This window comes from Lepus europaeus, chromosome 12 (assembly GCF_033115175.1).
Source record: "Lepus europaeus isolate LE1 chromosome 12, mLepTim1.pri, whole genome shotgun sequence".
Lineage (NCBI taxonomy): Eukaryota > Metazoa > Chordata > Mammalia > Lagomorpha > Leporidae > Lepus > Lepus europaeus.
The window spans coordinates 1,525,432-1,553,407 of NC_084838.1; the positions used below are offsets into that span (position 1 = coordinate 1,525,432).

Below are 27,976 nucleotides of genomic sequence, written 5' to 3' on the forward strand. Positions count from 1 at the left end.
GTGGAGCTCCTGGCTGCTGGCTCCGGCCTGGCCCCGCCCCGTTCCGGCATGGTGTGGGGGGTGAACCAGCAGATGGGAGGTCTGTCTCTCTCTGCCTTTCCAATAAACTTGACAATTTTTTTCAACTTTAAAGAACCAGCAAAGTTCTTGCTGTGATTTCAATGCACCCGGCCGGCCCCCCCTCCCAGGGCAGAATGAAGCGTTACTTTTTTAAAGATTTATTTGTTTATTTGAGTTTCTTCCTGGTCTCCCATGCAGGTGCAGGGTCCCAAGGACCTGGGCCATCTTCTACTGCTCTTCCAGGCCACAGCAGAGAGCTGGACAGGAAGTGGAGCAGCTGGGACTTTTTTTTTTTTTTTTTGACAGGCAGAGTGGACAGTGAGAGAGAGAGACAGAGAGAAAGGTCTTCCTTTGCCGTGGGTTCACCCTCCAATGGCCGCTTCGACCGGTGCACCGCGCTGATCCGAAAGCAGGAGCCAGGTGCTTCTCCTGGTCTCCCATGGGGTGCAGGGCCCAAGCACTTGGGCCATCCTCCACTGCCTTCCCGGGCCATAGCAGAGAGCTGGCCTGGAAGAGGGGCAACCGGGACAGAACCCGGCGCCCCGACCAGGACTAGAACCCGGTGTGCCGGCGCCGCAAGGTGGAGGATTAGCCTAGTGAGCCGCGGCGCCGGCTGCAGCTGGGACTTGAACAGGCGCCCATGTGGGATGCCGGCACTGCAGGTGGCGGCTTTCCCTGCTGTGCCACAGCGCCCGCCCCAGAATGAAGCTTCTTAACGGGCTCAGCACCCGGCCTTGGTCACTCCGTCCTGTGGCTCCCCGGCCACCTGGCCCCTCTGAGGCTGCAGCACGGCCGCAGGCCTGCAGGGGGCGCTGCCCCAGGACTAAGCAGCGTCCTTCCCCTCATCTCACAGGTGCTGGCTCTGAGCTCTGGCCATCTCTGGAAGCCTTGGGTCCTGGTCCCAGGGAGAGGACACAGTTTCCATGGCAACCAGAGGCTGGTCACTGGGCCCAGGGAGAGACCCCGTGTCAGTGGGTGGTGGCTGTCCCCCCCCCCCGGGAGTCTGGCTGCCAGGAGGGGGTCTCGGAGCCTGTGCTGTGCTCCCGTGGGGGTGAGTGGGTCCCGTGGGGACCAAAGTCCTCCAGGCTCATGTGGGAGGTGGGTCTGCCCCCAGCACCAGGAGCCAAGGCCGCATGAGGGACGCTGGGGGAAGGGCCTGGGATGGCCAAGGCCCAGGAGGGTCCTCCTGTCCCATCCCTCTGCCGGGCGGCCCCGTTGGCGCCTGGGCTCCCTCTGGTCTCACTGCCAGTGGAACCCCTGTGCCAGAGGTGCCTGGACTCCTGGGCTGCTGGCGGGGGACTGCAGGGCAGGGGCAGGCGGCCGAGGGCTCCGAGGCGTCGGCACAGTGGCCGCGGACCCTCTCTGCTTCTCTGTCCACACCGAGGGGTCTGCAGGCCCCCCCCGCCCCGCTGACCGCTGTTTCGCCGAGGCAGGGGGAGTGGGCCAGGAAGGCCCAGGGCCCCAGCTGGGGAGCAGCTGGGCTGGGCCTGAGCCGGCCCCTGGCTTGTCCTGACCCTGCTGGCCAGGTCACCACTCCTCGCCACGTTGGCCTAGCTCCACTGCCTCCCACGCCCCAGCCTCCCTGAAGATGGCCGGGCCCTGTCCTCACAGCCCAGGGCTTCCACCATGGGCCGGGCCCCACCAGTGGAAGAGGCAGCTGTGGCCGGCCCGTGCCGTGGGCCGAGGGCACCCCTCTGGGCACCTCCCAGCTCGGAGCCAGTGGTTTCCCAGCCTCTGGGCAGGCGGGGTCCGGGCAGGGGTCGGCCTCCTGGCCCCCGGTCTGGGTTTGCGTGTCTGCCCGTGCCCTGGCTGGTGTCTGCCCACCGGTGTGCTGGGTGAACAGCCCGATGTCCAGTGCAAGGACTGCCCGGCACCCAGGGGTGCAGAGAAGACCCCCCTCGTTTGTGGGGGCCTCGTGGGGCTGTGGGCCCTCCCTCGGTGCTGCTCCAGGAAGCTAAGTCCAGCCGACGGTGCCCGGGGACGGCAGGTGACGCCTGGTGCCCTGTGTGGCAGAAGGCTGACAAAGGCCAGCTGGGGTGGGCATTTGCCGTATGGTTAGAATGGACGCCCGCATGCCTTCCCGGAGTCCCGCTCCTGCCACCGAGCACCCTGGGAGGCAGCAGCAGAGGGTGGCTCAAGTGCTCGGGTCCTTGCCACCCAGGAGCTCCTGGCTTTGGGCCGGCTCAGCCCCGGCCGCTGCCGGCATTTGGGGCACGGAGTGGCGGATGGGAGCTTGTTCTGTGGCTCTCCGTCCCTCTGCCCATCAAGGGGTGGAAACATCGAGCTGTGACAGGGGCCTCGCCGGAGCCCACGGGGAGGGCACTCGTGCGCCGATGACTTGGGGCCTGAGGTCCCGGCATGTGGACCGGGGAGGACGCACACGTCCCAGCCACGGCCACAACACGGCCAGAGCATCGTGCCCGTAGACGATCCTGGTTACGTGAGAGTTTGCCCAAGGCCCTGGAAGGCAGGTGCGGCAGGTGCACGGCGGCTCCCCCAGGACACCTCGCAGGGAGCTGCAGGGCCACGTGCCCTGGAGGCGGGGTAAGATAAGGAGCGAAGTAGGAGCAGCCTGGCTCAGGTGAGAAGGGAGGGGACGGCCCAGGGAGGGCAGAGGCGAGGGAGCAGCCACGTGCCCCCCAGCACTGGAAGCTGGGGTTGGTGAGCCCCGGCCCTGCTGACACCTGCACCTCGACCTCTAGGGCTGTGAGGGAGGAGCCCATGGTTCCTCCTTGGTGGGGGCAGTCCTGGGAGGGGGGGCCCGGGTCTGTACCCCGTTACGGCACTCCAGGATGGGGAGCCGCCCAGCAGGCAGAAGACCCCCCTGGCACCACCCTGGGTGAGGCTTCTGTCCCCTGGGTCGGCCTGGAGCAGCAGGTTGCCCTGTGGCTTGGGTTCCCTGATGGTGCAGTGTGTGTGCACACATGTCCATCTGTGCCTGTGTCTGCACACACGTGTGTCTCTCTCCCGGCACTCACAGTATCACCCATCTGCCAGGCCTGGCACGGCCCCCACGGGGCCCGGGCAGCCCACGGCCAAGCCCCAGGTCAGGGACACCAGGCCTGGCACGGCCCCCACGGGGCCCGGGCAGCCCACGGCCAAGCCCCAGGTCAGGGACACCAGGCCCGGCACGGCCCCCACGGGGCCCGGGCAGCCCACGGCCAAGCCCCAGGTCAGGGACACCGGACGTGCACAAGCGAGCACGTGCCTGCTTCCTGCTGCCCCGCCCACCCCACGGCCCAGGGACATAACCTGGTGATGAACCCGCAGCTGCCAGCGAGCACCCAAGGAATGAGGCGCGGCCTGGCATCTCGGCCTCACGCGACCTGGAGGACCGCGAGCTATCTGGGGCAGGCGTGTGTCACCCAGGCCTGCTTCCTCGCTGGCTCCCTGCAGAGACGGGCATGGACCCTTCTCCCACCGGCAGTCCCACTCCCCGAGGACTCTGGGGTCCCTGCGGGGCCAGTGACACCGTCGGGGGCGGGGACACAGGACAAGCCCTTGCTCGGGGATCCGACTCTCTGATGGCGGCAAAACCAAGCGTTCTTTGGATGTGAGAGTGTTCGGAGACGGCGGCAGAACTGATGCCGTCCCTCCTATAGAGAGATGTTTGGTTTATTTAACACACTGGACATCCTCGGGCTCACTCCCCAAACGCCCGAAACAGCCAGGGCTGGGCCAGGCCGAACCAGGAGCCTGGGTCTCCCACGGCAGCAGGGGCCCGAGTACCCGAGCCATCCCTGCTCCTGTGTGTGTGTGAGACCCTCCAATCTCTGTCTGTACCACCGTCTCCCCCTTACCCCCCACTGCCCGGGCACCTCTCCCCTCCCCACAGCAGAGGACGGCCAGGAGCCATCAGTCCACAGCCGGGAGCCGTCAGGTCCCTACTGGACCCCGCGGGCCCTGCTCAGAGGAGCCAGGGAGGGGGAGGGAGGGGCTGCAGGGTTAAGGAGGCCAGGGCTGCCGCTCCTGTCCCCGGCGAGCCTGGGGGGGGGCTGGGACACCTCCTGTCCTGCGGAGGCCTGCTCTCCCCAGGGCCCGGCAGGTGTTCCCACCGCCCGCCCCCACGCGGCTCGACAAGGCGACCTTGGCGGAGTCCCTGCGGTCCATCTCCCCGAGCTGGGATGAGGTGGCGCCTGCCAGGAGGCTGAGTGGCCGGGCACCGTGGGTGGCGGCGCTGCTGCTGCTGACCACGGAGCGGCAGGGCCCTGGGCGTGCCAGCAGCCAAGGCAGTGACTGGGCTGGCACCCCTGCGCCCGGGCCCAGAGGCCTCCACGCCGCGTCCCTGCCGCCCGAGCTGCTGGCTGGAGCTGGGTCCCCAGGGGAAGCTGTTTTCCTCTCTGATGTCATTGGGGATCAGGCCCCCTGGGGAGGGAAGCGGTGGGCTCCTGACTTCCGGGGGGCGGGATCAGAGGGCACGATGCCATGAGGCCCCCCGGGAGGCCGGGGGCGGGGGAGCAGGCGGGAGCCACCCCACACCATGAGGCAGGTGTCCCCAGGGGTCCCTCTTCCCCCAGGCCAGGCCTGGCTGCTCGCCCAGGAGCCCCCTTCCCGACGTGAGCCACAGTGGGCCTGGCCCCACCCCACGGGGACCGTCTGTGAGTCCCTGGATGAAGGGGCAGGGCGAGCACCCCAGCGAGGGCACCGGGACCCCAGTGGCTCTGCACAGACGCCGAGCCTCTGGTCCGGCGGCACAGGAGGTCCCTACAGTGGGCCGGGGCCCGAAGCGCTGGGGGCGGGGCAGCCTCCGAGCCACTTGGGCCTGGCCCTGAGCCTGAGCCGCGGCTGCCGGAGACCACTGGGGCTCTCGCGGTCTCTGAGAAGCCTGGGACCGACCAGTCCGGCCACCACAGGCGCCCGGCGAGGGCCCAGCCACAGGGCCACGCACCCCTCTTCCCTCTGCCACAGGGTGTCACTCAGGGGCCCCTTGTCATCGGTCCGGCTGCCGACACAGGGGGCTGCGGTGGGGTGGGCCCGTCTGGGCCTCCTGGCGTTGGCAGCACCTGGAGATGGAGGCTCAACTCGGGCCTGGCACAGGCCGGCCCAGGGCAGCCCCTGCCTTGCGACGGTGCCAATTCAGGGCACCCCAAGGAGGCATCCGGCCAGCGTGGAGCAGGAGCCAGTGGGTGCCCGGCCAGCGGCACCGCCCACCCCGCCACGTCCCAGCCAAGGCCGGGAGCTGGGCCCAGCCGGCCCCTGCGGTCTGGGGGAGGGCGCCTGGGGGGCACCGATGGTTTCCATTCCCCGCGGCCTCTTCCTCTGCCAGACCTTGTTTATCTCATGTTTGTTTTCAGTGCCATTCTCCCCGGCCCGAAGCTGCCGAGCCGTGGGACGTGGGACGGTCTGGCCGGGGTGGCCTTGGCATTTTCTCGACCCTGGGGCGGCCGTCTGGGGCGGGGCTGGGCGCAGGGAGGAGCAGCCAGGAATGCAGCCCGCTGGGCTCCCGGGCAGTCAGCCTGTCTCCACGCCCAGCCTGGGGAGTCTCGGACCACAGCAGGACCAACGGGGACTGGGCCCCGGCGCACGGAGCCAGCAGGTGAGACCTGAGCGTGCTGGCTGTCCTGGGGCCAGCGTGGGGGAGGGGGAGGCCCTAAAGCCGTCCAGAGCTGCGGGTGGGCACGGAGCCTCAGCACCCAGGCCGGGCTCCCAGGGCTCCCCGGGACTCTCCGGCAGAGGGGCAACGCGGCTGGGCCGTGCCACCTGCACCCTTTCCCAAGCCGGAGGCCTCCCTGGAGGAAGGGGCTTCCCATTCAGGGGACTTAGAGGCTCCCCGTGGGAGCTGGGGAGGGGGCGGGTGCAGCCCCTCCCCCACGCCATTCCCACACGCCAAGGTGGAGGGGACACCTGCCCAGCCAAGGCACGGGGCCTCCAGCAGCCCCCACCGACGCAGCCCGGCAGACTGGGGGTGGGGGGAGCCGAGGAGGGGCGGGGCCGCCACTGGGGCCCCCTCCCCTGCCCTCGACCCCGCCCCCGCGGCGGGCCTGCCCCCAGCTTCCCGCCTGGGCCGCGCCGCGGGCGCCCCCTCCCCGCGCGGGCGGCGGTGACATCACGGCCACGCGGGAGGGGCGCCGGCCCCGCGCACACCACTTCCTCGGCGCCTGCCGCGGGCGCGGACGCTCGGACGGGGCGCGGGCGCGGCTCCGCTCTCGCGCGCCCCCGACCCATGGCGGCCCCGGCCCCGGCCGCCGCCGAGGAGCTCCCGGGCCCGGCCGCCCGGCGCCTCCACTCCAGGTGGGCCGGGGCCGGGGCTGCCGGGGCGGCGGGAGGCGGCCGGCTCGGAACAAAGGCGGCGGCGGGCGCGCAGCGTGGCCGGGGCCGCGCGGGGAGCGGGTGGGGGCGGCGGCCGCTCCGCCCGAGGGAGCCGTGGCCCGGGGCCGGGCCGGGGACAGAGGCGGCGGCCGCAGCGCGGCCTCGGGGCCCTGTGGCCGGCTGGCACGGGGTGGGGGCGGGGGCTGCCCTGGGCCTTTCTCCGCCGGGGCTCGGGGTGACCTGGGCGGCCCCGGACCGCGGGCCAGGTGGGTGTGTGCCCGCCTGGAAAGCCACTGCCGCCCGGTGCCTCGCAGGTGACCCCAGCGGTCCGGGCTGTGTGCTGGGGGCCCGGCTGGCCGCAGAGGATGACCGCGGCCTGCCCGGGGCTGCAAGCCTGCCTGGCGAGGGTGCCCCCCAGAGTGGTCCCGAGCTGGGCCTGGAGCCAGCAGGGTGGGCACGGGCTTCAGGGGGGCAGGCCTGGCTGCTGGCGGGGGGGCCAGACAGGCCCAGGCGACACCCTGTCCTGGTCCCCTTTGGCCGTCCCCAGAGCCTGGTGGTCTCCAGAGAGAGGCCTGGCTTCTCGGGACTTTGCACTCCAGCCTTGTGGCGCCTTGGCCACAGACGTGTGCGGGCACCCCCAGCCGGAGACAGGAGGCCCTGCTGCCCGCCCTGGGCCTGCTCCGTGGGGCCGGGCAGACACAGCCCCTTTGTGTGGTCGGGGGATCCAGCACGGCCCCATGGGGGGAGGGGCGGAGGCTGGCTCTGCTGGCACCTGGTGCCGCAGGCCTGCCCCCACCCCCACCAAGGGAATCCACAGTGGTGTTTCCCACGGCTCGTCCGTGGTCCATCGTCCACCTGAGAGCCGGGCTGGGAGTGCGCAGGGAGCTGAGGGCCCCGCAGGCGGGGGCTGTCAGTACTCAGGCTTGACCTGGGGGCCCGGGGGACGCGCCAGACGGGACCCTGGCCTTGGGAGCTGGCCCCGAGCAGGGACGGCACTCGGAGGGGCCCCTGGGACCCTCCCAGCTGAGACCCACGTGAAACCTGAAGGGCAGAGCCGGGCGGGGGGTGGTGGGGGCCCTGGGGGAGTTTGGGCCCTGGACCCACAGCCAGGTCTGGGCGGCCAGTCACTGGCCAGGGCTAGCTTTGGGGGGTCCTGAGCCGGTGAGGTCTGAGAAGCCCACCTGTCCAGGCGGCTCCTGGGCGGGGTTCCTGCTGGTCTCTGTGCCGTCCCCCCGTGCCATTGCCCTGCCCAGAGAGCAGAGTTCGGTCCTCACAAGTGGGGGCTGGAGGGACCCTTGTACCACACGGCCCGGGAGTCAGGCCTGTGCCTGTGAGCCCACCGAGTCCCGAGAGGACCCTGGGAGGGGGCGGAGGAGCCCCTGGGCCCACCTCGGAGGTGCACCCCAAGCAGCGGGCACTGGCACCTCAGGTGTAGGGCAGGGCTCCCGTGGCCACGTGCCAGGCCATCCCCCCTCGTTGTCCCCCGCCCAGGTGCGTCCCCGGGGCACGATGACCTGGCCACCCTTGCCTCACCGCCCTGAAGCTAGAGTGACCCCTGCGTCCCTCTGGTCTCCGCCACCCCCGGCCCTGTCCTGCCCCTGCCTTCTCCCCGCCCTCTCTGGGGCTGGCTGGACAGGACCCAGGGGAGTTGGAGCCACTGGTGAGCAGGGGTCTCCTGGGTGCCTGGGTGCCTGCCCCGGGGCCAGAGTGGAGGTGACAGCTGGGCGAGGGTGCAGATTCTGCTGTTAGCGGGGCTGGGAGCTGGGGGCAGGATTGGGAGCCAGGAGTCTGGGGGAGGGCAGGAGGCCAGACAGGGCAGCGGCCGAGAACAGGTGGGTGTGGCCCAGGCATGGCTTCTCCCCGCCTGGAGAGGTGCCCGGCAGGACGTGGTGGCCACGGCAGCGAGGCTGGCCACCAGGGAGCCACTCGCCACTTTGCTGCCCGGGACACGGGCAGAAGCACCTGTCTCCTGCCGCCACAGTCTGCCTCCTCCGGGACCCAGGCTGGAGCGGGGCCAGGCCGGGCGGGTCCCAGGGCACCCGAGGCAGGCTGCAGGGGAGGGGAGGGCGAGGGCTGTCTGTCCATGAAGCCGTGAGTGTCCGGCAAAGGTGCCCCCACCCCCATGGGGGGCCCAAGCCCTCCGTGCCGGACCCCAATCCTGGAGGCCACGGGCAGCCCTGGGCAGTCCTGCAGGGCGGGGTTCCCAGTGCCCAGACACCTGGCTGGGTGACTGACAGCCTGCAAAGCTGGTAGACCTAGGCAGGTGGTGTGGGGCCCAGGTTCCAGTATCTTCTCCGCCGAATGGGTGCAGATCCTAGGAGGATCTGAGCCTCTCAGTGGCCAGGAGGCCCCGGCCAAGCTGTCCTGGGGGTGGACAGTGGGCTGGCCTCACTGAGCGCCCCAGGACAGGGAGGGGAGCGTCCCGGGCTGTGCTTGGCTTGCTGTCTGAGCAGAGCTCCCCGCCCCCCATTCCCCGGCTCCTGCTCACCCCAGGACCCCCCCCCCCGCCATGCACACCTCCAACCAGGGCCGATGGCTGCGCAGTGGCGTCCTTGGGGTGGGGTTGGCACTGCAGGGGAGGGGTGGTAGAGGAGGCCCCTAGGGGAGGCTTCGATTCCGCACCCAAGGGGCTGTGCACAGGGCGCCCTGCCTGCCTGCTCATGGCTGGGCGCTGCCCCTCCCCCAGCAGCCCGGGGTTGGGGGTCACACTCAGCTGAGGGGTCTGGGCCCTGGCAGGTGGGAGCACGGGCGCTGGAGGCTCCTCCCAAGCCCCCCACTCCCAGCCCAGTGTGTCCCGCCCCCTGGGGAGACCGCGGGCCCTGGAGCTCACCGCGGACATCAGGCGAGGCGAGACGAGGCACGGCACGCACCGGGGCGCTGGGGCCCGAGCTCGGCCTGGACTCCGTGTTCCGTGTCTGTTGAAGCTGCCCCGTGCCGTGTGCCGGGAGCTGGTGCCACAGAGGCCACAGCAGGACAAGCCGGGCTGGGGTCCCCAGGGGGCCGCTGAGAACCTGGGGGCCTCCAGATAGCAGTGGAGGGGCCGGGGCCAGCACCGCCCGGCCTCCTGGCGTCGCCCGGCCCTGGGAGGGCGCTCCTGGAGACCGGGCCAGGCGGGCCAGGCTTCTGCTCAGAAGCCACCCGGCACCGGCTGCGGGCAGACCCCCGGGGTCCCGGATGGCCTGGGCTCTGGTGCAGGTGGGAGAGCGGTGGCTGGGAGGTCGGGTCCCCCTGCCCTGCCCAGCCCAGCCCCGGGGAGACTGGATCAGGATTACGGCCTGGCCGCCCGCCCAGCCCCGCTGCTGACGGTGCTGATCCGGCTCTGATCCCTCACGCCCCACGGTCCAGGCCAGAGGCCCCGGCTGCCCCAGAACCACGGCTGCTGAGCGCTCAGCCCCCCACCCTGGAGGCAGGGAGGGGCAGGGGCGCCCGAGGCTGGCCCATGGCCACAGCCCGCAGGGAGGCCCCCGCCGTGGAGGCCCAGCCCATGGCCCTGAGCCCGGCAGAGAAGGCCGTGTGCAAGGTGGTGTATGGGGCCCCCCGCCCCCGCCCGCTGCTGCTGCCCGTGGGCCTGGAGCTGTGGCTGTACGTGCAGAAGATGCGAAACCTGCACCGGACCAGGTGCGGCGCTGGGCTGGGGGTGCTCAGGGCCGGGGCGGGGTCTGCTGCCGTCCTGGGAACCCTGCAGGGGGCGGGGCTTCCAGCCTGGACACCCTGCCTGGTTCCCCTCCAGGGGGTCCCTGCTGCGGTCAGCTCCTGGCCCAGCTTTGGCAGGCGTGTTGGTGACTGTCAGTACACCGCCTCGGACTTCCGGGCGGCCGATGCCACAGCTCCGGGTGGGGAGGGGTGCGGGGTGGGGGAGGCCGCCCCCGTGAGCCAGGCGCACGGCTTGGCAACACCCTGCGGCAGACCCCAAGCCCCTTGCTCTGGGAGGACGGTGGCCATGAGCTGTACAGACCTGGTGACGGCTGGGCAGGGGCCGAGCAGGCCGGCCGCAGGAGTGGGCTCTCGCGTGGCTGCTCCCGTGGTTACCATGGGCACCTGAGAGAGCGGCGTGGCAGCCGGAAGCCCTCCCCGGGGAGCGTGGCGAGGAGCCAGGCAGATTGTGGGTGGCCTCTGCGGGCCTGGCCTCTGCTGGACTGGGGGCAGGGGTTGGTGGGTTCTGAGCTCTGCCCGGGCGGTCACCAGGACCGCCTGTGTCACCGTGCATACCCTGAGCCGTGACTGTGAGGGCACTGTGCCCCGACCGCCCGGCAGGGGGCGACTCCCTGTGACAGGCAGGCGGGAGCCACCCGGGCTGCCAGCGGGGCTCCGCGTAGGCCGTCTGGAGCAGGCCGGGGCCCAGAGGTCCAGCTGCCCACAGGCCTCTCCTCCATGTGCCCGCCATCCCGAGAACCCAGGCCGCCCCCTGTCCTGGAGAGCCTGGTGGGGTCGGGGGACACCCCCTGAGCACCAGACCCCCGGTCAGGAAGGGTGGTGGGGCAGGGGCTGGCCCTGGTTCCTGGAGGACATGAGGGACGGAACAGAGCTCGTCCCGTGCAGGGGGCTATGGGGGCCCAGGGGGCTCCCCAGCAGGAGGCCCTGAGCCTGGGGGGTGCAGGGGGCTGGGGCCGCTGGTGACCCCAGTACCCTGCAAACGCAGACGTGGCCGCGTGGGGAGTGGGCTGAAGTGTGGGGCCTTGAGAAACCGCCCCAAGTAAGAGAGGAAGCCCCTCTTCTCGTGCCCCCCACTGTCACTCGGTGGCCACCCCCCCTCGCTGTGGGGCGGGGGCGGGGCTCTGGTGGGGACGCTGGGCAGCACCCCGCGTTTCCTGCAAACTCCGACCTCCTCCAAAGCGCTGGAGAGAAGGCAGGAGTGAGGCCAGCTGCCGCCTGCCGCTCACGGGGCTGGGGGCCGGGCAGTGGGCCTCCGCGGAGCGCCTGTGGGGCCAGGGCAGCCTCACTGCCCGCTGCCCTGATGGCCGTGTCCCGAGGGCGTGGTCAGCAGGCGCTGGAGACCCCGCCGGGGCGGGGGGGCTTTGCAGGACCCGAGAGAGAGGGCTTCTGTGGCCCAGCCTGCTGCCGGCGCGCAGCCCTTCCCGCCGGCAGCCGCAAGCCATCTCAGCTCTGCGGGGCGGGGGTCCTGGTGGGGACCGGCTGCCCCTGGTGCGGCCTTGCCTCTGCCCGGAAGTGGCCTCCAGGCCCCAGCCCCTCCTGGTGGTGTCGCAGTGGGTGACGGGAGGGGCCTGTCGCGGCCGCTGTGGCTCAGCAGGACGGTGGGTGGTCCCTGGTCCCTGGTGTCCTAGAGTGGGCGCTGACCCCCTCCTCTGCCCTCGCCCAGGATGGAGGCCTCGTGCCTGGAGCTGGCCCTGGAAGGGGAGCGCCTGTGCAAGGCCGGGGACTTCCGGGCAGGCGTGGCTTTCTTTGAGGCGGCCGTGCAGGTGGGCACCGAGGACCTCAAGACGCTGAGTGCCATCTACAGCCAGCTGGGCAACGCCTACTTCTACCTGAGGGAGTTCGCCCGGGCGCTGGAGTACCACAAGCACGACCTGCTGCTGGCCCGGTGAGTGCCGGCCCGGCCGGGCCGCCTGACGGGGACGCCCCGCCACGCCACGCCGCGCTCACCCCGCGTCCTGTGCACGACGTGGCCCCGTGTCCCGCACACGAGCTCGCCACGGTCACCCGGTCACCCGGAGTTCCCTGAGTGTGCGTGTGCCTCTGTGTGCCCTGCAGCGCCCCCCAGAGGCCGTGCCGCGCGCCTGGCCTGGGGCTTCGGGCTCACTTGCCGGCAGCTCTGCCCGCAGGGTTTCCTCCCTCCCCGGGACCTCCTAGCCCATGGGCCTCCTCCTGCAGCCCCTTGCCAGGGCCTGCAGGGGCGCCCCCACCCCCCGCCCGCCTCCTCTAGGCCCTGCAGCCGCCCTGGCCTCCCGGACGGGAGCCTTGTGTGCCCGTCGGTGCCTCGGCCCGGGGCTGGGATGCGTTCCCAGTGGGCCCGTGGCAGCTGTGGGCAGGGGTACGGCCCAGCCCCTCACTGCTTCCTGCTCGCAGGACCATCGGCGACCGCATGGGGGAGGCCAAGGCCAGTGGGAACCTGGGCAACACTCTCAAGGTGCTGGGCCGCTTCGACGAGGCCATCGTGTGCTGCCAGCGGCACCTGGCCATCGCCCAGGAGCAAGGGGACAAGGTCGGTGCCGGCCCCGCCGCCCTGCCTGTGGCCTGGGTCTGGGGTGGGCAGTCGGGGACGAGTGGCCTGGGGGAGCAGCAGCCCCTGGACACACAGGGCACCCTGGCTCCTGCTGGTGCTGCCGGGCCGGGCCCCGCCCCTCCCACGCGCCGCTGACTGCCCTGGAATCCGGGTGACCGCAGTCACTGCCCGCAGGGCCCAGGAGGTGGCGCTGTCCCACTCAAGTTCTTGGGTCTCCGCCACCAGCCTGGCCCTGCCCGGCTGGGGACACCCGGGGCCCGCACCAGGGGACGGGAGCTCTGGGAGGAAGCCAGGCAGACGTGCAGGGGGGCGGGCCCCGCTGTGCTGGACGTCCTGCTGTCCTGTGCTGACCTCCCTCGCTCCCTGAGGCCCGAGGGCAGCAAACCCACGGGCATCGGAGAAGGATGCCCCCTGGGGCTGGCAGAGGAGGGGCGTGGCCAGGGCACTGCAGGGCGGAGCTTGCCAGGTGGCCCCCCGAGGCCCCGCCCACACGCTGCCCTGCCGTCCGCAGGTCGGGGAGGCCAGGGCTCTGTACAACATGGGCAACGTGTACCACGCCAAGGGCAAGCAGCTGTCGTGGAACGCCGCCCAGGACCCGGGGCACCTGCCGCCCGCCGTCCGCGAGACACTGCGCAGGGCCTCTGAGTTCTACGAGTGAGTGCAGCGGCCGGGCCCCGGGCCCCAGCCGTGACGTTCAGACGGCCCAGCCCCAGGAGCCCCCATCATTCAGACGGCCCACCCCCGGGAGCCCCCATCATTCAGACGGCCCACCCCCGGGAGCCCCCATCATTCAGACGGCCCACCCCCGGGAGCCCCCATCATTCAGACGGCCCACCCCGGGAACCCCACGACCCCCCAGCCGTGATGTTCAGACGGCCCAGCCCCGGGAGCCCCCATCATTCAGACGGCCCACCCCCGGGAGCCCCCATCATTCAGACGGCCCACCCCCGGGAGCCCCCATCATTCAGACGGCCCACCCCCGGGAGCCCCCATCATTCAGACGGCCCACCCCCGGGAGCCCCCATCATTCAGACGGCCCACCCCCGGGAGCCCCCATCATTCAGACGGCCCACCCCGGGAGCCCCCATCATTCAGACGGCCCACCCCGGGAGCCCCACGACCCCCCAGCCGTGATGTTCAGACGGCCCAGCCCCAGGAGCCCCACGACCCCCCAGCCGTGATGTTCAGACGGCCCAGCCCCGGGAGCCCCACGACCCCCCAGCCGTGACGTTCAGACGGCCCAGCCCTGGGAGCCCCCATCATTCAGACAGCCCACCCCGGGAGCCCCACGACCCCCCAGCCGTGATGTTCAGATGGCCCAGCCCCGGGAGCCCCCATCATTCAGACGGCCCAGCCCCGGGAGCCCCCATCATACAGACGGCCCAGCCCCGGGAGCCCCCATCATTCAGACGGCCCACCCCCGGGGAGCCCCCCAGCCGTGATGTTCAGACGGCCCAGCCCCGGGAGCCCCCGTCATTCAGACGGCCCACCCCGGGAGCCCCCATCATACAGACGGCCCACCCCCGGGAACCCCCATCATACAGACGGCCCACCCCGGGAGCCCCACGACCCCCCAGCCGTGATGTTCAGACGGCCCAGCCCCGGGAGCCCCCATCATTCAAACAGCCCACCCCCGGGAGCCCCCATCATACAGACGGCCCACCCCGGGAGCCCCACGACCCCCCAGCCGTGATGTTCAGACGGCCCACCCCGGGAGCCCCACGACCCCCCAGCTGTGATGTTCAGACAGCCCAGCCCCGGGAGCCCCCATCATTCAGACAGCCCACCCCCGGGAGCCCCACGACCCCCCAGCCGTGATGTTCAGACGGCCCACCCCCGGGAGCCCCATGACCCCCAAGCCGTGATGTTCAGACACCCCACCCCCGGGAGCCCCCGCCCCTGACTCGGCGCCTGCTGCCTGGGGTACAGGGGCCACGGTCCCCCCCCCCCCCCCCCGTGCCGGGAGGACGCGCTGAGGTGGACTTGGCCCCCAGGAGGAACCTGAGCCTGGTGAAAGAGCTGGGCGACCGCGCGGCCCAGGGCCGGGCCTACGGCAACCTGGGCAACACCCAGTACTTGCTGGGGAACTTCTCGGAAGCCACGGCCTTCCACAAGGAGGTGAGCGGAGGGGGGCCGCGGACACGGGCGCAGGCCGGGCCCCAGGCGCGCTCAGTGAGGCCCTGGACCCTGGTCTGTCCCACAGCGCCTGGCCATCGCCAAGGAGTTTGGGGACAAGGCGGCCGAGAGGAGGGCCTACAGCAACCTGGGCAACGCCCACATCTTCCTGGGGCGCTTCGATGTGGCCGCTGAGTACTACAAGTAGGCAGGCCCTGGGGGGGCAGGGCCCCTGGGTGCCCCCGCCCCGCCCCAGCCTGAGTGGCGGCTGGGTGGGGCCAGGAGCCGTGGCTGCGGTGGGCGGCAGAGCCTGGTGGGACCCACGCAGCTCGGGGCCACAGGCGGGCGTCTGCCCGTGGCTCACGGCCCCCTCCCCCGCGCCGCCCCCTGGGCTGACCCAGGAAAACACTGCAGCTGTCGCGGCAGCTCCGGGACCAGGCGGTGGAGGCACAGGCCTGCTACAGCCTCGGCAACACCTACACGCTGCTGCAGGACTACGAGCGCGCCGCCGAGTACCACCTGCGGCACCTGCTCATCGCCCAGGAGCTGGCCGACAGGTGCGTGGGTGGGGCAGAGGGCCGCCCTGCCGGGGACCAGGCGAGCTGGGCGTCCCCCTGCCCCGCCGTCACCCAGGGCCCCCGCCCATCGCGTCCCCTGCCCCCCAGGTCTGGGTGGCTGGAGTGGCCGGACAAGGGGCTCAGGGCTGGGCAGTGGCGAGGCCCTTCTGAGAGGCTTAGGTGGGGCTGGGGGCTTTCTCGGGGGGTGGTGGTGAGAGTGGGGGGCCTGTGTGTGTCCTGGTTGCCGCTGGGCTGTAGGTAGGCTTACAGAGGGGCCCTGGAGGGTGGGGCCCCGGCGGCCACCAGGGGGCGAGCCAGGCCCACCCTGCCAGGCCCTGGAGGCAGAAGTGGCCGGGGGCGGGCAGATTTCCAGCATGGATGCCTGCCATGGGAGAGAGCGGGCGGTCACTGCAGCCCGGGGCGCGGCCTCCCATGGTCTCCGGGCGCCCCTGGGCCCGAGGGCGCCTCGGTCACAGGTCACAGGCGCTGCCCCCCACAGCACGGCTGGGCCCTGACCCAGTTCCCCTCTCTGGCAGGGTGGGGGAGGGCCGGGCGTGCTGGAGCCTGGGGAACGCCTACGTGTCCATGGGGAGCCCGGCACAGGCCTTGACCTTCGCCAAGAAGCACCTGCAGATCTCCCAGGAGGTGAGCGGGCGCCCGCCCAGACCTGCAGGGCCCCCGTGCCCTGGGCTGCCCTCCCGCCCTCGCCCGGCCTGCCTGCCGCTTGTCCACTGCAGTGGTAGCAGGGGAGGGGCGGGCAAGGGGCCTGTTTCCACCCCTGGTGCTGGTGTCCCTTGTGGGGAGACCCACCCCCCAGGGAGCTGGGCCGCGAAGCCCTGCCGTCCCCGAGGGCCTTCCCTGGACCCCTGAGCTGGACGCTGTCCCAGGAGGAGGGGTCTCTCTCCTCCCTGGAGCAGGTGCGTGGGCAGGACATGGCACCGCTTGTGTGGGCTGGGCCCCCCTCGGCAGCGCGCCCCCTTTGGGGTGGCCTGGGAGGGTCCCGTGCAGCCTCGCAGGGTGAGCAGAGGGACTGCCAGGAGGCGGTGCGGCCCCGGGACTCGGAAGGACGCGGCTGGGGCTGGACCGGGGCCTTGCCCCATGGAGGGTGCCGCGCTCCTGGGTGCGACGTGGGGGCCACGGGGGACGCAGGGGCCACCTCGCTGGGGACATAATGAGGGCCGGGGTCAGCCAGGCCGCCCGGTGTGTCCAGTGTGTCCAGGGCAGCACGCTGGGGGCTCCCTGTCTTCACAGCAGCCCCCGGGGAGCCCCCACCCCTGCCAACCCAGCCCCCCTGTCGCCGCAGATCGGGGACCGCAACGGCGAGCTCACCGCCCGCATGAACGTGGCGCAGCTGCAGCTGGCCCTGGGCCGCCTGGGCAGCCCGGCGGCCGTGGAGAAGCCCGACCTGGCCGGCTACGAGGCCCAGGGTGAGTGCCCGGTGCGGGGCTGGGGGCCCGTTCTCGGGGCGGTCACGGCACCCAGACAGGCAGGGCCCGAGAGCAGGTGCAGGAGCCGCCCCGAGACGGGACAGCGGCACTGTCCAGGGAGGGGCGGGCTGGGCTTGGCCGCGTCAGCCTCTGCGGGGCAGAGCGGGGCCTGCCCTGCCGTCCGAGTGTGGGGCACAGGGGCCCCGTCCCCACAGGCGAGGCAGGGCTGTGGAGGAGGGAGTTGGGGCCCCCCGCACGGCCGCTCAGGTCCCTCCTCGTTGTCTCGGGGACGGCGCGGGGCTGTGGCCAGCCCGAGCCCCTCACCCCCCACTGCCCCGCGGGCCTGTGGCCAGCCCAAGCCCCTCACCCCACACTGCCCTGTGGGCCTGTGGCCAGCCCAAGCCCCTCACCCCACACTGCCCTGTGGGCCTGTGGCCAGCCCAAGCCCCTCACCCCCCACTGCCCCGTCCTGGGCGGCCCCGCGGGCCTGTGGCCAGCCCGAGCCCCTCACCCCACACTGCCCCGCGGGCCTGTAGCCAGCCCAAGCCCCTCACCCCCCACTGCCCCATCCTGGGCGGCCACGCGGGGCTGTGGCCAGCCCGAGCCCCTCACCCCCCACTGCCCCATGGGCCTGTGGCCAGCCCGAGCCCCTCACCCCCCACTGCCCTGTGGGCCTGTGGCCAGCCCAAGCCCCTCACCCCACACTGCCCCGTCCTGGGCGGCCCCGTGGGGCTGTGGCCAGCCCGAGCCCCTCACCCCCCACTGCCCCGTCCTGGGCGGCCCCATGGGCCTGTGGCCAGCCCGAGCCCCTCACCCCACACTGCCCCGTCCTGGGCGGCCACGCGGGCCTGTGGCCAGCCCGAGCCCCTCACCCCCCACTGCCCCGTCCTGGGCGGCCCCATGGGCCTGTGGCCAGCCCAAGCCCCTCACCCCACACTGCCCCGTCCTGGGCGGCCCCGTGGGGCTGTGGCCAGCCCGAGCCCCTCACCCCCCACTGCCCCGTCCTGGGCGGCCCCATGGGCCTGTGGCCAGCCCGAGCCCCTCACCCCACACTGCCCCGTCCTGGGCGGCCCCGTGGGGCTGTGGCCAGCCCGAGCCCCTCACCCCCCACTGCCCCGTCCTGGGCGGCCACGCGGGGCTGTGGCCAGCCCGAGCCCCTCACCCCCCACTGCCCCGTCCTGGGCGGCCACGCGGGCCTGTGGCCAGCCCGAGCCCCTCACCCCACACTGCCCTGTGGGCCTGTGGCCAGCCCGAGCCCCTCACCCCACACTGCCCCGTCCTGGGCGGCCCCGTGGGGCTGTGGCCAGCCCGAGCCCCTCACCCCCCACTGCCCCGTCCTGGGCGGCCACGCGGGGCTGTGGCCAGCCCGAGCCCCTCACCCCCCACTGCCCCGTCCTGGGCGGCCACGCGGGGCTGTGGCCAGCCCGAGCCCCTCACCCCCCACTGCCTCGTCCTGGGCGGCCCCGCGGGCCTGTGGCCAGCCCGAGCCCCTCACCCCCCACTGCCCCGTCCTGGGCGGCCCTGTGGGGCTGTGGCCAGCCCGAGCCCCTCACCCCACACTGCCCCGTCCTGGGCGGCCCTGTGGGGCTGTGGCCAGCCCGAGCCCCTCACCCCCCACTGCCCCGTCCTGGGCGGCCCTGTGGGGCTGTGGCCAGCCCGAGCCCCTCACCCCACACTGCCCCGTCCTGGGCGGCCACGCGGGGCTGTGGCCAGCCCGAGCCCCTCACCCCCCACTGCCTCGTCCTGGGCGGCCACGCGGGGCTGTGGCAGGAAGGGGATGGCTGCTCCCTGCCATCCCCCCCCCCGGCAGCCACTCCTGGGGGTCCGTTCACCCCCACCCTCCTGGAGCAGCAGTCCAGGGGGCCGGCGGAGGGGGCAGCGGGAGGGCCGGGCCGGCCTGCAGGGAGCTGCGGCTCCCGTGCTTGGGGCACTTGTGGGTGAGGCCGGGGGCCAGGCCGCTATAATGGCCCCACTCATGGGCCCTGGCCGTGCCGTGCAGGTCAGCGGTGCGCGTCAGGGACAGGCTGTTCTCTGGAAAACAGATGAACATGTGGGGGGGGGAGCGGGGAGACGCCGAGTCGAGCTGGCATCCCGGGGCGGCCACAGGTGGGTGAGGGGCGGCCTGGCGGGGAGCCAGCTGCCCCTGCCCCCGGGGCCCCCGGCCCTGCCTGGCTGTGTTCCCTGGTTGGCCGCCCACCCCAGCCTCCAGGGCCGGAAGGTGTGCGCGCTGGCTGGCCTGCTGGGCCCGGCACAGGGTCCTGTCTTCTTGCCACGGCCCGTCCTGGGCACCAGGGAAAGACGGGGCCTCTGGGCGCCACCCTGGCCGGGGAGGTGTGGGGGCTGGGGCACAGATGGGTCTCAGGGTGGCCCGGGATGCACAACTGGCGTCGGCCACCAGGGTGGCTCCCTCTGCCGGGAGCTCCTGGCGCCCTCAGCGTCCACCGGACGGTGTCTGGAGAGTCTCCCGGGCACTGCCCACCTCCGGACGGGGGGAGGGGACGCCGTGGGTGAACTGCGGGGACAAGGCAGCCTCTGTTGTCCCCGCCCCGGCCCCTGTGCCCTGCCCCAGCCCCCGGAAGCCACCTCCCCACAGGGCAGCCAGTGGCCAGGCCGCGGTGGACGGGCGCTGGGGGAGCGGAGGCGGCCTGGGGGCCCGGCTGGGATGAGGCTGCGGCAGGCAGGCCTGGGCGGTCCCGGGAGAGACCCCCACTCAGGTGAGCAGGGCCTCCGTGGCCAGGCAGATTCCGGAGGGAGTGGGGGGGTAACACGCCCTGAGGAGGGCTGCTGGTGGGTGGCCCTGCCCGCCGACCCCCTGCCCCAGAAGCTGTGGGGTAGCCTGACCTGGCAGCGTGCTTGGGTCGTGGGGCCGGACCAGCACCTGGGAGGGAGGGCGTACACCCAGCTGGGACGGGGGCTCCTGGCCCGGGAAGGAGGGGGCGGGAGGGGCTTCATTCTGGGGGAAGGAGGTGGTGTGAGAAGGGAGGCTTGGCCAGTGGTAGGCGTGGCCTGCTGGGAAGTGGGTGTGGCCTGCTGGGAAGTGGGTGTGGCTAGACCTGAGTGGACCGGTGTCCAGGACTCAGGAGTCTTCCATTGATAAAAACATGGGGGCTTGGGTGCCGCAGGACAGAGCCCCTGCTGCCGGTCAGTCTGTGCTGACCCAGATTGGGGGGCACCTCCCTGCCGGCCTCTGGGTGTGGCTGACAGCTCCCAGCCTCACCCAGGACCACACCGGCAGGGGCGCCTGAGCGTTGTGGCAGGGCTGGGAGGAGCGAGCCCGGAGCCCCGGGTCTGCTTTGTTCCCTTCAAGCCGCCTGCTAAGGCCTGGTCCTGGAGGCCGCGGTCCCGGGTCGGGGTCTGGGGAGGGCGGCTCCTCCGGTGGACGGCGCCCACCTGCACCCTCGCCTCCTAACACCCATCACTCCAGGGCCGGGCCGGGCGGTCAGCACACACGGCCCCCACGGGGCAGCGGGGGAGGGGGCGGAGGCAGGGAGGGGCAGGAGGCCAGGCACACGGGCGCTGGGCTGCCACTGGCCCGAGCCAGACGGGATGCATGTAGCCGTGTGCCTGCTCGGCCATGAGGGGCCGGCCCCGGAGCCAGACGGCAGCTGGGTCGCAGCGGGGCACCTCGGCCCGCGCCAGGCCTGGCTGGGGGGTCAGGGGCCCGAGGCAGCCGGGGGCGGCGGGGACCGGGTCGGGGAAGCAGGTCGAGCCCCTGGGATGCGCCCCCGGGGCTTGCGTCATGTGGGGGGGGCGGCCCCGTGTGCCCACAGCCTGGCCCTGTCCCCGACTCCTGACCCGGGCCGGGGTGGGCAGCAGACGCACAGAAAACAGCACCGCCAAGCCCACCCCCAGCCGTGTCCCCTGTCCGTGCCGGCCTCGGAGGGGTTCAGGCTGTGTGGCCCGAGGCCTGCGTGCGGCGCCAGCCGGGCCCCAGGGACCCCACGCGGAGGGCCGGGCAGAGGGCTGTGCTGGGTGCTGGACGTGGCCCCAATGCCCGGGGTCGCAGAGGCCTGCTCAGCCCCCACGGCTGCTGGGGGCGGGGCGTGGGCAGGGGCCTCCCCAGGGCGGGGCAGGAGCCAGGCACCCCCCCCCCCCGTTCCCAAAGCGCTGCCTCTGGGGACCCCGGGCTGGGGGGTGGGGCGCTGGGCCCCCAGAGTCCTGTCCTGTCCCCGCCCCCACCGCTTAAACTGGTGATGGGGCCAGGGCACCCCCACTGGCCGTCACCCTGCCAGTCCCCAGGTGGAGGTTGGGGGCCGCCCAGCGAGGCCCCCGCCTGCCGTTCTTCCAGGGGCCCTGTTGTTGGCCCCAGCAGACCCGCACACGGCGTCCTGTCCCCCCCACCCCCCCACCCCCGCTGCTGTTGGCCCACACACGGCGTCCTGTTCCCCAGGCCTGGGGGCCGTGGGCCCGAAGACACGGAGCGGGCACAGCACTGCAGGCCTCGCCCTGGGCCCAGGGGCTCTCGCGGCTCCCAGGGACCGGCTCTGGGCAGCTCCTGCCCTGGCGGCACACCGAGCCTCTGCTCACTGGGGGTCTTACCTGTGACCCCGAGAGGCCGGGGAGGGAGGGTGTGCGCCCGCGCCCGTCCACGCCCGCCCACCGCGGGCCTCCAGCCAGAGGCTCAGCGGTGTGAGCCGAGCCGCGTGGGGCAGCGGCCAGGGCGCTCCTCCTGAGAGCTGCTGGGAAGCACCGGGTACAGCCGGCACTGTGGCCCAGTCTGAGGGAGGAGGCACTGAGTCCCCAGTGTGGCGTCGGGTCCAAGTTTATGCATTCGGGAGCAGCAAGGCAGGACCCCCGAGTGTGCCCTGATGCCAGCGCCCCCAGCGCCTGGCCCCGAGGGGGCAGACAGGCGTCCAGGGGAAGGCCCTCCGCAGCCCGGGCTGCCCAGAGCGAGCTGGGAGTAGGTTGCGGGTTCCCAGGGCAGAGCACCAAGGAGGGACAGGGAGTGCTTCGTGGAAGAGAAGAGGAGGGAGAGGAAGCGCTGGGCGGGGGAGGGGGGGTGCTCCAGGTGAGCCCAGGACCCCCGCCCGCTGGCTGCACCGGCTCAGCCCGTCCTGACGCCCTCCGCCGGCTTGTCTGGTGCCGGCGGTGCAGCCGGAGCCGTGCACAGCCCACCCTGCGTCCACCTGCACGTGGGGGCCGTGCGGCCAGAACGCGCGTCCCTGGGACTGACCGCCAGGCGCAAGCCCGGGCCGACCAGCTCTGCTGCCTTCCAGGAGCCAGACCCAAGAGGACACAGAGGCTGAGCGCCGAGACCTGGGACCTGCTGCGGCTGCCCCCGGAGCGGGTGAGGCCGGCACGCGGGCAGTGGGTTCCCCGGGCCGGGCTGTGGTGTTTGCCAAGCTGGCCCCCCCGCCCGTCCACGTCACCTCCCATGCCGCCTGGAAGGGCCCATCTGTCCCTGGCCACCCTCAAGGCTGCCACAGATGAGCCCTGTGTACCCCCCACCCCACGTGGCCGCCCGTGCTCCCCACACTGCACGCTGTGCCCCGAAAGACAGAGCCGGTGGAGACGCCGGTGGGGCCCCTGCGGTCTCTGCTCTGGGAACCTGCCCGCCTGCCCCTTCGGGTCTGGGGTGGGGGTTGTTGGCTGGGAATCACCCCCACCCACACCCAGCCTCCCCTCCCAGGAGCAGAATGGAGACAGCCACCACGCAGGGGACTGGCGGGGGCCGGGCAGGGACTCCCTCCCCCTGCCCGTGAGGAGCCGGAAGTACCAGGAGGGGCCCCGGGAGGGCAGCCACTCCCCGCTGGACAGCGCCGACGTCCGGGTGCAGGTGCCCCGCACGGTAGGTGCCCCCCAGCCAGCCGCTGTGCAGTCCTCGCCAGGCCTGGCTCTGTGCCGCTGGACCCCTGGGGCCTCCCCTGTGGCCTCGGTGTCCTGGTCTTTTCTGTTTGTTTTTGTTTGATTCATTTTATTTGAAAGGCAGAGTAAGAAAGAGGTGGTGGAGAGGGGGCAGAGCCCATGGGACCCGGACGAGGCAGACGTGGCCAGTCCAACCTGAGACAGAGATAGGCGGGTTCCCTTCCCAGGTGGCTGCAACAGCCGGGTCTGGGTCGGGCTGAAGCCAGGAGCCGGGAGCTCCATCCAGGCCTCCCACGTGGATGCAGGGCCCCAGGTCCTCGGCCGGCTTCTGCTCTCCCAGAGGACGAGCAGGCTCAGAAGCGGAGCAGCCGGGACTCAAACCCGCGCTGGCGTCGCAAGCGGCGCTCCCCCTGCCAGGCCACAGCGTCCATCCTTGTCCAGCAGCGGCAGCCAGGGGCCTGCTCGGCCCGCGTGTCCCTGAAAGGACCTGGTGGTGCCGTCCACGGTGGTGCCCATCTTGGCAGCCCCCTGGGAGGCCCTGCCCTGTGGGGCGCTGAGGTGAACAGGCGGGGGCTCCGGGCTGATACTGACCAGAGCCTGGACACGGCTGGCACAGTCCCTCGGCGAGAGGTGTCCGGGGGACGGGTGGGAAACCCCCTCCCCACACACACACCGAGCCCACTGCCGCTGGCTGGGGGCTGCCGTGATGTGGGGGAGGGGCTCCCTGTTCCTTGGCGGGCTGGGGGTGGGGCGGCCGGGGCCATGGCCTTTGTGGCAGCTCCAGAGGTTGGGGGATGGACGGCGGCAGAGGCCCAGACCTGGACGGCCATGCACCCGGCTCCTGCTGGCCGGCCGGGCCTTGGAAGGAAGCCAGGGCCTGGCGCTAGGGTAGGAGAGGTTCCCTCCCCCCACCATGTGCCCGCCCACAGGCCTCCAGACGGGAGCGCTCCCTGCTCGCGGGGGCTCATCTCTGTTTATGGAGCAGGCGTGTGTGTGTGTGTGTGTGTGTGAGGGGGGGGGGGGAGCGCGCGCGCACGGAGGAGGGGAGGCGGGCGGGCGCTGGGAGGGCTGCGCCCTCGCCCTGGGTCCTATTTAAGCGTGGGGCTGCCCCGTGCTCCGGGCGGCGGCGCTGGGCACCTTGGCGTCCTGCCCGGCCTCCACGTGGCCCGTTGCCTGGCGTAGCTCCTGGCTGCGCTGAGGAGAGCCCTGCGGTCCAGCGTGAGTGTGGGGGCCCCTGGGGGCCCAGACCAGGGGGCCGACACTGAGCAGGAGGGATCCCAAGACGTCCGGCCAGCGGGGAGCCAGGTTTTGGGGCGGAGCGGTCAGGACACGGGGCCCCCAGGGGTCCAGAGCTGCTCTGTGCCGGAAGAGGCCGAGGTTCTCAGGCCCAGGACCCCACACGAGCCAGCGTCTGCCCTGGCCAGGAGGCCCCAGCTCGGGGGGGCTTGGGGTGCTGCGAGCTGCAGACCCTGCGGGGAGCTCTGTTGCGTGTTGGGGGCTGCGGACGGCCGTCTTGCCACCGTCGGGCGACGGGCTGGGGCCGTGGGGCGCACCCCTCTGTCAGGTGCACCTGGGCCCAGGGGAGGCTGTCTCCCATCTGGGAGAGCCCGGCCTGGCCTGGGCCTGGGGCCTGCTTGGGCTCCATGTGGCGCGGCTCGCGGGACGTCCCAGGCCGCGCCTGGTGCTCGGGGGGCAGTGTCCCGTGGCTTTTGTCTTGCACTGCTTGGCCCACCTGCTCTGAGCCCAGCTCTGTGAGGGCCGGGAGGAGCCAAATGGCTACAATACCCAGGGCTGGGCCAAGCTGAAGCCAGGAGCCAGGAGCTCCATCCGGGTCTGTGGGTGCAGGGGCCCAGGCACTTGGGCCATCTCCTGCTGCTTTCCCAGGCCATCGGTTGGGAGCCGGATCAGAAGTGGAGCAGCCGGGACTCAAACCACTGCTCCTATGGGACGCTGGCGTCACAGGCAGTGGCCTGGGTCTTGCCTGGGCCGGGAGGGCACCCGAGGGTCAGCCCTGCCCAGGGTGTGCACTGAGTGCCTGCTGTCCACTGGGAGCCCCGGGGGCAGTCGCCCAAGGGTGGGCAGGGCTGTTGCTGGAGCTGGGTGGCCCTCTGTGGGGACACAGGGACATAGGGAAGGGCTGGCCAGAGAGGCAGCCAGGCCAGACCACGCCAGGACTCCCTGCAGGGGAGCTGCCGCGGGGCACAGGCTCTGGCTGAGCAGGCCCTGAGCTGCCACTCCCCTCAGCAGGTGCACAGGGAGGGGCTGGGGCTTCACACCCCCACCCCACAGGCAGTGGCCCCTCCTCCCTGGCCTTGGTGGTGTGTCTGGGCACCTGGCCACAGGCTGGTAGACACTGGCACATGTGCAGTGCTGGGTGCCAGCCCCATGCCAGGGGCTTCCTGGGGGTGGGGGGGTCACTGGACCAGGGCAAAGCCTTCTGGGTGAGGCCAGAGAAGGGTGAGTCCGGCATGGGGGCCCGGCAGCGTGTCTGCGGACAATGACCGAGGCGTGGTGGGTGCCCCGGTGGTAGCACAGCCGGGGCGGGGGGCTGGCGGCGGGCGGCAGACAAGGGGCCTCAGAGATGTGTGAGGCCGGGGCACAGCCCCCAGTCCCAGGGCCGGGCGGGGCGGGGCGGGGCACCGCGGCGCTGAGCCCCCGGGGCCCCGTGCACAGTGCATCCCCAGGGCGCCCTCCGTGGACGAGGAGTGCTTCTTCGACCTGCTCAGCAAGCTCCAGGACAGCCGCATGGACGACCAGCGCTGCCCGCTGGAGGAGGCCGCGGCCGCCGCGGAGCCAGGCGGTGAGCGCCTCCCAGCCCCACGCTCCCGGGCTGGACGGTGGGGGCCTGGGCTCGCGCAGCCGCTCATCCCCAGGGGTGGGCGGGCCAGCTGCAAAGTGCCCCCTGTCACCTCGTCACCGCGCACCCCCACCCCCTCCCCGCTCGTGCCCGGATCTGCACCCTGAAGCGTGTAATTACCCCGCCCTCCGGAACACGGGCGTGTGGGAGGCCGAGCTGTCTCCTGTCACCTCCTGGAAGCCCCGGAGGCGGCGCTGAGCGCGGCAGGGCAGGCCAGCCGAGAGCAGCCGGGCCGGGCTCACCCTCCGTTCCCTGCAGCCCAGCCCGCCATGACGGCCTCCCCCCAGACCGAGGAGTTCTTCGACCTCATCGCCAGCTCGCAGAGCCGCAGGCTGGATGACCAGCGGGCCAGCGTGGGCAGCCTGCCGGGGCTGCGCATCACCCACAACAACGTGGGCCACCTGCGGGCCGACGGGGATGCCCAGGAGCCGGGGGACGAGTTCTTCAACATGCTCATCAAGTATCAGGTGCGCCCAAGGCGGGCTCTCGGGGCTGGCTCGGCGGCGCCACTGGCGTCTGGGGGCCACCGGCTATGCACTGCGGTCTGTCCTCGGGCCCCTCGCGGTGCAGGGCTTGGAGCTCAGATCCCCGGGGCCTGAATGCCGTGGCCTCAGGGGTCCCCACCGCCTTCCACTCCTGGGCCGGGGGCCTGGCGCCCAGCGCACAGCCAGGGCGGAGGCCGAGTCCCCGGGGGGCGGGGGGAGTGGCTGGTGGCCCCCACAGCGCAGCAGTGAGCGAGGCGGGGGTGGGCGGGTGCTGCCGAGCCGAGACGCCCCCTCCCGAGGTGACGCAGGAGGGCACGGGGGTCCGGAGGCTGGGGGGGGGGGGGGCCGAGAGCATACGGTTTTCCAGACCCGACCTTCCTACCCACAGAGGACAGGAAACCACAGGTGTGGGCGAGGCGTCCGAACGGCCACCTCGAACACAGCCCCTCCTGAGAGGCCCAGAGCGCCTGCCCACCTGCACACACACGCCGGCAGCCGCTCCCGAGCCCCCCGCCCACCCACACGCACGCGCCGGGGGCTCTGCCGACTCCCCTCCCTTCTGCTCCGGGCCCTGCAGAGGACCCCGGGGGTCCTGGCTGGACGCTGAGGTCAGCGGGTCTGAGGAGCAGGCCCTGGAGCTGCCCCAGCGGCTGTCTGCAGGCCCCGCGGGCATCGCTGCGCCCCCTCGGTGGGTGGGAGCCCAGGATCTGGGGGGACAGCCACCAGGAGACCGTGCCCAAGTCAGGGCTCGCAGCGGGATTCCCAGGTGGGCGTGGGAGGCCTGCAGCGGCCAGGCCAGTCCCTCGGGAGCCACCCTGCCACTGACCGCTGGGCCCCGGGGCATGTCCACCCAGTCCTCCAGGATCGATGACCAGCGCTGCCCGCCGCCTGACGTGCTGCCTCGAGGCCCGACCATGCCAGACGAGGACTTCTTCAGCCTCATCCAGAGGGTGCAGGCCAAGCGGATGGACGAGCAGCGGGTGGACCTGGCCGGGAGCCCGGAGCAGGAGGCGGGCGGGCCCCCCGAGCCCCGGCCGCAGTGCCAGCCGGGCACTGGCTAAGGCCTTGCGCCCATGGCTAGGCCCACGCAGCCCCCAGTCCTGGATGCCTCGGGGGTTGACGGGCATCCACCGTGACCACAGCCCCCCCGGGAAGCCAAACCCTCCTGCGGCCATGGCCGGGGACTGGCCCTGCCCCCTGAGCTGGACGCTGGGCACACAGCCCCTGCGCACCCCCCTCCCCGGGCAGCAGCCCCTCCGCATGCTGGCCCCCAACCCCGGTGCTGTCCAGCCCCCCACGCCCTCTCCCTGGGCACGGCCCCGCCCTGCCAGATGTGAAGCCCGGCTGCCCCCAGCCCCGACGGCGTCCTTGAGTGTTCTCGGGGGGCTGAGAGGACGCCCCCGCCCCACACCCTCCTCTCCCCCACTCCCAGCCCAGCGCAGGCGAGCTGTGGCCATCGCGTGAGCCTGGCCTTGTCCTAGGACGCTGGCCGTCAGCCAGGTCTGTGCCAAGGGGGGGGTGACGGGGACCAGGCTCTGCGGCCACCGCTTAGGCGTCAGTGACCACCGGGGACTTCAGCTCACACCCCCCCCCACTGGGGGAGATGACGTCACTGCTTCTCCCCGGGGGAGGGCTCTGGCCCCACACGCCCACGTCAGCCCCCGGGGGTCGTGGGCCCCTCCCCAGAGTGGCGCCCCAGGCCTGGCCCCCGCCACGTGGCACAGCCAGCCCTCGGGCAGGGGCGGGGGCGGCCGTGCACACTTGAATGTACCTGCGTGTCCCCTGCTGTGTCTGCCGTGTTGTCGGGCTCTTTCTAACCCAAGAGGTACGTTTCTCTGTTTTTCCTGAAAAATAAAGTCTGCCAGTGAGTGCCGTCCCCGGGTGCAGCGCCGGACCGAGCCCCTGGGCCGGGGGCCTCACCCTTAGGAGAGGCTGCAGCCACCCAGGGCCCTGCCCAGGCCCATCCACGGAGCCCTTGGGGCGGGGGCCCTGCTACAGCTGTGAGGGAGACCCCCGCCCCTCCCATCTGAGCCAGTGGGGCGGGGCCCGCCAGCCCCCAGCCTCTAGGCCCTGCTGCCGCCCATCCCCCGACCCATGGGGGTCACCCTAGGAGTCATTCCCTGGCGACACCAGTCCAGGCTGAGTGTCCAGGTATATTCAAGTGAGTCCCACAGCGCTGCCTGGCCGAAGGGGCTCCCGGCACAGGCCCTGATCCCCCAGCCCAGCCTCTGGGAGCCCCT

General features: G+C 72.5%; 1 protein-coding gene across 2 annotated transcripts; it reads left to right on the forward strand.

Moving 5' to 3' along the window:
- Positions 1-5,492: 5,492 nt before the first annotated feature.
- Positions 5,493-27,604, forward strand: GPSM1 (G protein signaling modulator 1). 2 transcript variants are annotated; one of them, XM_062207246.1, is made up of 14 exons: positions 5,493-5,596; positions 11,627-11,848; positions 12,334-12,469; positions 13,002-13,144; positions 14,485-14,608; positions 14,694-14,809; positions 15,007-15,162; positions 15,699-15,807; positions 16,466-16,589; positions 21,806-21,876; positions 22,219-22,377; positions 25,068-25,194; positions 25,510-25,718; positions 26,591-27,604. In XM_062207246.1, exons 2-14 carry the CDS (start codon positions 11,628-11,630, stop codon positions 26,795-26,797), a joined length of 1,902 nt encoding a protein of 633 aa, XP_062063230.1. In that variant the 5' UTR covers positions 5,493-5,596; position 11,627; the 3' UTR covers positions 26,798-27,604. The 2 variants fall into 2 exon arrangements, with proteins under 2 accessions (XP_062063230.1, XP_062063229.1); XM_062207245.1 differs by lacking the exon at positions 5,493-5,596 and adding an exon at positions 6,211-6,291.
- Positions 27,605-27,976: the final 372 nt, after the last annotated feature.